We start from the raw sequence: 8582 nt of genomic DNA, 5'->3' as shown, positions 1-8582 counted from the left end.
CATCTATATTCTATATAGATTTCTAATTACAACATCACCAGCAGCTGCCATTGAATTCTAGAAAGACACACAATATACATAGTATATTTGTTCACATTGGGAAGATCAGTGAAATCCAGCCAACTGTTTTATACATGCCCCATTCTTCAATAGACATTAGAGATTCTCCCAGGCCTTAAACCATCTTCAAAGGAAATTCTGAATTATCTTTATGCTTTCACTGATCTGTATTTTTTTTCACAGTATAAAATTGTAAATGGTAACTATAGAGATTCTGACAGCTTGAGGGTTATTAATAAGCTGTTGCTAAATGTGAACTCATATAATAACTTTGAAGTCTCCAGACCATGTACATTTTGCTGGGAGACTAGCACAGTAAATTTTTTTTCTTTTTTCTTTTTTTCTTAAAAAGAGTGTTGAATTCCTGGTTTGGAAGTCAGCCTGCAGCAGAGCCATTATTCAATGCATTTACAGTCATAAATAGCTCCGAGTCTTTCTGATCACTTGCTGGTATGTCAGTCATTTGAAAAAGACTATCATGTCCAAAGATTAGCACGTTTGGAGATTTGTTTTATTTTTCTCCTTTGCATCTGTCAGTTTTCTTATGAGTTTCCTCTCCATATTCCTGGTCTGCTCCCTATGTCTAGCCCTATTCAAAAACAATCTTCTCAGGATCACTCTACTTCTCTCAACAGTAAGGTGAGTGCACCTTTTAGCCAATAAACTTAGTCAAACTAGGTCTCCTCTTAGTTCCCAGGACCAAAATCGTCTTTTAGGCCACTTTACTGGTCTTTAGCATTCTCATCTTTCCTTTTAGTCAGACAGGTCCCAACTGATTTACTACTGGATACCAGGAACAGATTGTTATCAAGGAAACTCAGTAAGAATAGGTACCCAAATGAATTGGGAAGTTCATATCCTAGCCCTAGAATAAATATTCAATTCTCTTTATATTATAGTTATTACTTGGAACCTGGTATTAAAATTGGCAAAGAGAGAGTTAGCATCATTCCAAAATAAAAGATTTCAAAGATGTATTATTGGTATGTGCAATATACAATGTATTCAATGAGATGGCAAATGTTATTGTAACATATAAGGAAAATAATTTTATCTCTTTCTAATTGAATAAATTATTTTATTTATAGCTATGACATCACAAAAAGTTATAGATGGAAATTGCATTAAACTTAAATTTCTGGTGCAACTTCTGATAAAGTGGTAAACTTTTAAAGGAAAAAATGCCACAGAAATCATAGAAAAAGTATTTGTTCATGAAAAAAATTGAAGGAGTAAAACTCATTGCACATGAAAATAAAACAGAAACCAAGGTAAAGAATCAGTGAAACAAAATTTACAACTCAAAAAGCAGAGCATATCCAGAAAGATAACAACCCCTAAGAAAACAGACACTAAAACCAGGTGAATGCCACGTTTTTTGTTTTTTTGTTTTTTGATAGATAACAAGGGGCACTGGCATTTCAAAGTATTTACACTGGGTTTTCAGGTAGAGGCAGGCATTCACTTTTGATGAAGCTATGCAAGTTAGCTAGACTTTCTTTTCTGCTTCATGAATATCATTACTATTTGGGATCACATTGCTCTGATGATGCTATTTTCAAATCTGACTTAGGAAGCTTGAGTCATTGTGAATTATTGTTAGCTTATAATGTGGAAGATTAGATTTAAAATTTCAAATAAGAACAGCAATGTCAGTAGTTATTACAACTCTTAAAACTGGAGAATGACAGATTATGGCAATGGATAGACTTCCAGTTTCAATTTCTTTTTAAATCAGATGGTAAACAAACAAGCAAAAACAAAATCCAACAACAATAATAACAACAAAAAACAAAACAAAAACAACTAAAATAAAAAAAAGACCAGGATATCAAGGATATTGAAATAGGAATTTTAAACTTCTATTTAAATTTCTCTCTGCCAAAAATATACTTCTGTCTCTTGGCAAATCTTTCTCATAAGGCTATCTTTAGTATAAGGCTGGGTCAACTGAACTTTAAATTTATAGAATACCTCCTCCTTTTATTACTATCTTTATTTAAAAATCAAGAACATTTGGTACCTGAGGATAGCTGCAATGGGACCAATAAAAAGATGACAGTAGATTCAGGTCTTGATCTACAGTTTCTACCTATATGAGTCCACCAAAGCATGTATATTTTTTATTGTAACGCTAAAACTCTTTCCTGCAGTATTTATAAAGTGACAGTATGAAATGCACAAAACCATGTCAATAACTATCTTAAAAAGTAAAGGATTCATAATTGCTTTGCCTTTTTTGGAATGGCTGAGAAAGACTGTGGTTGATATTAAGGTTCCTCTGTTTTAGTGTTCTGTATTGCTTTGAAAAAAAAATCTACATTTGTCTTAGTTCATAGCTGCCCCATATAAGCAGCCAAGAAAAGATAAAATCACTGCCCATGGGCATAGCCAGACGTTTGCTATGCTGACTTTCCTGTATTGAGATTCTGCTATTATTATTTTTCTCAATAACAGTTCCTCCAGTTGTGATATCTTCATAATATCTATGGATCACTCTTTCAGATGTGGAAATGGGGTTCAAAACAACCACCAACAATAGAGGATCTCTTTGTATATATCAGGTTCTTAAAAGAAAAGAATGAGTAAGCTCATTGTGGATCTTACTATTTCAGCTGGCAACACTAACGGAAGGGCATTCATAAGGAGGAGTGCCTGTAGATCATGAAAGAGAGCCAGGCCACAGCTCACGAATTATTACAAAGAGAATTTCCAGCTACACAATGCACCCCAGTGAGGGAATTACAAAACAATGTCCCAGAAAATATTTTTTTTTTTTTGCTACTCCAGTATTGATTGGCAACATGGTGAAATAGTCCAGAAATCTTGCACTGGTTTTCTTGGTTAATGGAGGTGAATCTGAAATAACCAGGTGGAATCCAGGATGCCGGCTTTTGGAAGAGCATCTCACAGCCTGATTAGCAAGTCTCTGCTAGAAACTCTCTGTACATTAACACAACACTCACTATGCGTTTGTGTTATTCAGGAGACTCACAAGCCTCAGTAAATACTGGGCCCGAGTTACAACTATCTTTCCAAGGTCTACATGGCAGGATCAGGAAGGAAGGAAAAAACAGAAAGGTTAACTTTTTGGTCCCAGATTTTTGAGTTAGAAAATGTACATTCAGTGTTTGGTGAATCAAAGACTCTTCTGGGAAAATGAAGCAAACAAACAAAACTGTTTACAGTTGCTTATTAACTCCACTTTTCACGGTCCAGGGTACTGTTTCACACTGTTGCTGCCTCAGAGCAAAGCACTTGGTATTGTAACTGCTTCACCCATTCCTGGTCAGCACTCAAAAAGAGAAGCAGTGTTTCTTAAAAGCCCATATTTTCTAAGGCCACTAGAAGATAATCTGCCAGAAGATGTGTAGTTGGTGTCGTCATCGGCTGTTGTGAAATAGCACTATTGATCTCGTATCTCTACTATGTGTGCCCTTGGCATCATTCACCTCAGGTTCTCTGTTGGGGTGACTATGGGTGTCGCTGCGCCCATGTGTGAACACCGAGGTCTCCTGCTGCTCATGCCGATTCCAGAGAAGTTTCCAGTGGCTCACAATGACGAGGAACTCTGCGTGTAATCTCTGATGATGAGAGTGTCATATTTGGGAGATGATGGGATGCAGAGGGCTGACTCGGAAACTGGCGAGTTTGGGGTGGTGCTCCCAGAGTCCACCGAGTCCCTGAAGGGGGATGGCGGAGTGAGGGCTACCAGCTCTTCCAGGTCGGGTTTGCCTGGTGCAGCCTCGGCTCCTGCAGGAGTCTCCTGGGCAGGTGACGCCCCTGCCATCTGCTGAGCTCCTCCGGTCACCTCAATGGCCGGCAGTGGCTGGATATCCGCGAAAGTCGTCATGGTAGTGGGCAGCTGGATCTCTTTGGGGATCAGGTAGGACGAGCAGATAGGGGCACCGGGTGGGCCGGGCGCCGCCGCGGTGGACAGCATCATGGAGTTGAGCTCCGTGATGTTGGCGGTGAAACGCGTCACCACGCTGCTGATCTGCTCCATGAGCGAGCCCTGGGACGAGCTGCTGCGTGCAGCGGTCTCCGAGTGCAGGGACGGTGCGTCGTCGTCTGTGCGGCCCGCCGAGCCGGCGAGGTGGCTCAGCGTGCTGATGGGCGAAGGAGAGCGCGGCCTGGCAGCTGCTGGGAAACGCTCCTCTGCCTCCACCACGTCGTACAACGCCTTGGTGCCTGCATCAGGAGGCTCCGGGCCACTTGCCACCGCGCATCCGGAGCCACTAGTGCCCGCCGCCCCGGGGCCCGAGCTACCTGCCCCTGCACCCGGCCCACGGCTCTCTGTGCTCTTGGGGAAGGGTTTGATGACCGCTGTCTGATTGGGATTCTCCTTCTTGTTGATGTGAACGGACAGCCGCTGCCACAGGTGCTGCCCTCGGCTGCTCTTTTCGTTCTGGGCCCACGTCACAGATTTTCCATTGGAGCTGTGGAGAGAAGAGAGCGGAGAGGTGACTCAGCATGCGCCCTAGCAGGCTTCCATGTGGCTTCCCCAATGGTGGGAGGTGATGGGGACCTGAGCAAGAAGGATATTCTATCATCCTTGAAGAGACGACCCACCAGGACAGTGTGGGAAGAGAGTGTGTTTGAGTTAAAGGATGTGTTAGCTGACCTTCATTGTACTGTTACAACAAAGGGATTAAGTATTAGGATAAAGGACCATTTATCAGTATTCTGCAGGCATTCGTACCTCACCATGAGATCAGCAATGCTTTATGCTGCAAATCCATTGTGTTGTGTGTAGAAAAGCCTGGCATGGAGCCACAGGCTCCTTAGGGTTAGCAGCCTACAGATGGAAACAGTAATTACACCAAGACCTCAACTCACTAGCAGTTAGAAGAGTGAGGGAAAGGTGAGTCAGGGTTACCAAGAAGAAGACAGTGACTCCAGCTCAGCACTTATTCTGCAGGTGGCCATGTATACCTAGGAACCGCTGTGTGAACTCTTGATTTTGAATATGTTTATTTAGTCTGGCTTATCGGCTGGAAAATGCAAGTTTAATGAACACACATACAAATTTCTAATTAATTAAAATTTTCTACACCACAAGAGTCCTTCTTATAATTTGTTTTCGGCCTGCAAGTTGAATAATAATTTCATCAGAGAAAGCGAGGTGTATTGCCTTGAGCACCTAGCACTGTGATCTAAAATTAGGGTCTTGAAGAGTGTCGCCTGGCTGGCTGACAGGAGGTTCGGAAAGCCTTCTTCACTCTTTTCTCTCCCAGGCTGCCCCTGTGCTCTGAAAGCTACCCTGATAAAGACGGCAATGATGCTTCAACTTCAGAATCTGCATCCTTCTTTCTGCCAAAATGGCTGGTAGCTGCCAGACTGTAGATGGTCCATGAGAAACATTATGGTGATCAGAGGATAGCATGCCTTGCAGGAATAGCTAATGGAAGGATCCTTTTGAGGATGGCAAGGTGTCTGTCACGTTTTTTCCAGCTAGTGTTTTTCTACCCAGTATAAATAAAGTGTTAAAGAATGAAAATTTCCCTCTCAAGCAGAGGTTGCAACTAAACTTAGTTTGAGTAACTAAACTTAATTGTTTATAGACTCATCAATGGAATTTCGTCTGAATAACAAAGTGTGCCCTCAGGAAATTTTGATATTCTGGATTGGGCCTAAGCATGAATTCATAATTTAAGAATTTTGTTCAAGGCCTTCCCCACTGAAGTGACTCTGTAGCATGTGTTTCATAAGCTGAGAAACCCTGATGGAAAGCACTCCTTGTTTTCTGGGTTCTACTTGCTCCCTAGGCCTCCTTGCAGGAGCCCTTGGTTGATTTTGTCAGGCAGAGTCCTGACTCCACCTCCTTTGAGGTTTACACCCACCGGTTTACACCCACCACAGGAGCTGAGCTAAGACACTTCTCAGATGACAGACCACCCTTTCCACAGCTTCCTCAGCAGTGTTCTTGGCTCTTTCTTATTCTGCTTAATATTGCTTTGTCACCCCCTGGCACTTTGCAGTTTTCCTTTCCCTGCTCCTTCATGTGAACTCACAATCTCTTTAATCATCTCAATATATTGCCATCTAGTAGTCTCCAAAACTCAGAAAGTGAAGTGTCCCCCATCCACCACTCTTTGGGTAAGAAGGGATGAGTCATTCCCGAGTTTGCAGATAGCTATGCATCTGTAGTAGCAGAAGGAGTGCTGACAGATGCTCGACTTTCTTCCTAATAGTTTAGGTACTTATATTTCCACTTTGCATTAACCTGACATGGAGTTCAAAGTGCATTACACTTTTCTTCCCAAGTGTCCACTAACTTCTGCAGCATAGCACAGAATAATTGCCCAGGTTATTTATGGGATTTGATTCAGAGGATGGCTGCCAACTAGTCCCACTTTCTGTTACCAGCAGCCTAAGAAACAGACATTTGGAGAGGGGTAATTAGACTTTCAGGTCACTGCACGCCTTTTAATACAAAACATGGGCTAGAAACCAGAAGAGTAACTGGAACAGTTCTTCCAAGTGTTACCCTAGGGATGCTTTGTTTTCTAGTAGGAAGGTTTTGAAAACATCTGCTTTTAAAAGTCTCTCTCTCTCTCTCTCTCTCTCTCTCTCTCTCTCTCTCTCTCTCCCACCCCCCACACATGTGCACATGTTCCCTTTCACTCCCTTCCTCCCTCCCCTTCTCTCTTCCCCCTCAATTTATAGTGATAAAATATAACTTCTATGTTAACATTGATAGTCTTTTCTTTCATACATAGTCATGCAGTGAGATAGTGTATTAGAAAACCTTTGAGTAAATGTGTAAGAAATCATTCTAAGGAGAGAGAGAGAGAGAGAGAGAGAGAGAGAGAGAGAGAGAGAGAGAGAGAAATTAACAAGGCAATATGACTAGGTATAGAAGATACCCAAGCAATGGAGTCCAATTATTGTGAGCCCTTCTTTCCCCTCTGAAAAATGAATGGCATTTTGTTCCCTACTAAGGGGAATTTGTTGAGAAAGAAAAGCTACTTGCATCAGTCTGTTTCCTTGTTGAATGTAGTTGCGATGAAGACAGCAACCTTAACTACTCTGTTTTATAACAGAAGAATCTAAATGAGCAATGAAGACTGAAGAAGACTCTTCAGCTAACAGGTCCAGTGTTTGCAGTCATGTAAGTGCAATGGAGAAGAGATCTTAAATCCTGGGTTTTAATTCTAGATCTACTATCCAAGATGTTTGGAATATAAAAAAAAATTTCCTATGCCTCATCAAGAAATGGTTTGCTCATTTGGTAAAGTTATCTTGAGTATTAAATGAGACAATGCAGGTTAAAAGATGTGGTAAGGACTGGATGTCTCTTGTTCCATGTGAACACAACATGTCAGCAAAGGAACCTCTGTATTTAGTGCTATTTTGTTTCTGGGTTTCAGAAGAAGGTAATTCCATGGAAAGTAAAACAGTTTGTAACTCCACAAAGTCTTCCTAGTTGTTTCTCCTTTGTCTGACTGGAGCTCCACTGTCCTGTGGCCAAACCCACCCTAAGTTTTATCATCCTACACTGTTTTCTTGGGTGATCACACTCATTCCACTTTCTTCCTGAAAGCTCTCATTGTCCTCACTACTGCTGCCTTGTTCTTTCCTGTGGTGATATATTGTTTACCTTAATAAACTTGCTTGAGTATTGGAGGACAGAGCCAGCCACTAGATCAGACAGTGGTGGCACACACCTTTAATCCCAGCACTTGGGATTTCATACCTTTGCTTGGGAAGCACACATGCCTTTAATCCCAGGAAATAATATGGCAGGGAAGAGAAAGGATATAAGGCATGAAGAAACAAGAACTCACTCTCTTTAGGCTGAGGATTTTGTAGAGGTAAGAACTAGTGGCTGGCTATTCTGCTTCTCTGATCTTTCAGCTTTCACTCCAATATCTGGTTCATGGTTTTCTATTAATAAGACTTCTAAGATTCAAACAACACCTGGCACCCAACATGGGGCATCTTAGAGGTCTTCTTAATACTTCCTCTTTTGCTTAAGCATGTCTTGTCTTCCTTCCCTTGCTTGGCACCCACCTTAATTAATTAACTTATTTCTTCCTTCCCTTCCTCCCTCAGTTCCTCCCTCTATCCTGCCTTCCATCCTTTCTTCTTTCCATTTATTTCAGCTTAACTGTCTTGTAAAAAACATCTTCCCACCCAAACCCTGTTCAGTTGGATTCTCACAACCAGGACCCTGCCTTATATCTGCCTCATCTTCTGGGTGGGATGCTGTAAATGCACAGACAGGCAATTTGTTCCTTGTCATACCCACAAAACCTAGTGAATTGTACAGAGTATAATATTGCCTAAATTATTTTTGTATGTAATAATTAACTTGATCAACATCTAGTATGAGCAAAATTAAATTTTTTTCTAGATCTATTTGTTATGTAGTATGCACAAAGACATTTTATTAACTAAATATAAAAGCATATCTTGATGTCTATAATGAAAATCACAAATCAATTGTTTTTGTAACTCATATATAAGCATACACACACACACACACACACACACACACACACACACACACACACACT

General features: G+C 41.2%; 1 protein-coding gene across 4 annotated transcripts in view; it reads right to left on the bottom strand.

Moving 5' to 3' along the window:
* Positions 1-412: 412 nt before the first annotated feature.
* Grm5 (glutamate metabotropic receptor 5) overlaps positions 413-8582 on the bottom strand; it is a 480702-nt gene continuing 472532 nt past the window's right edge. For all 4 annotated transcript variants that reach the window (XM_016004111.3, XM_016004113.3, XM_076546727.1 and 1 more), the window contains one exon: positions 413-4499. In XM_016004111.3, the coding sequence (XP_015859597.3) occupies positions 3614-4499 (886 nt within the window). In that variant the 3' untranslated portion in view covers positions 413-3613. The remainder of the gene's footprint in view (positions 4500-8582) is intronic.

The sequence above is a fragment of the Peromyscus maniculatus genome, chromosome 1, assembly GCF_049852395.1.
Source record: "Peromyscus maniculatus bairdii isolate BWxNUB_F1_BW_parent chromosome 1, HU_Pman_BW_mat_3.1, whole genome shotgun sequence".
NCBI lineage: Eukaryota > Metazoa > Chordata > Mammalia > Rodentia > Cricetidae > Peromyscus > Peromyscus maniculatus.
The sequence above is the reverse complement of the archived record's forward strand: the minus strand, read 5'-3'. Positions and strand labels throughout refer to the sequence as shown.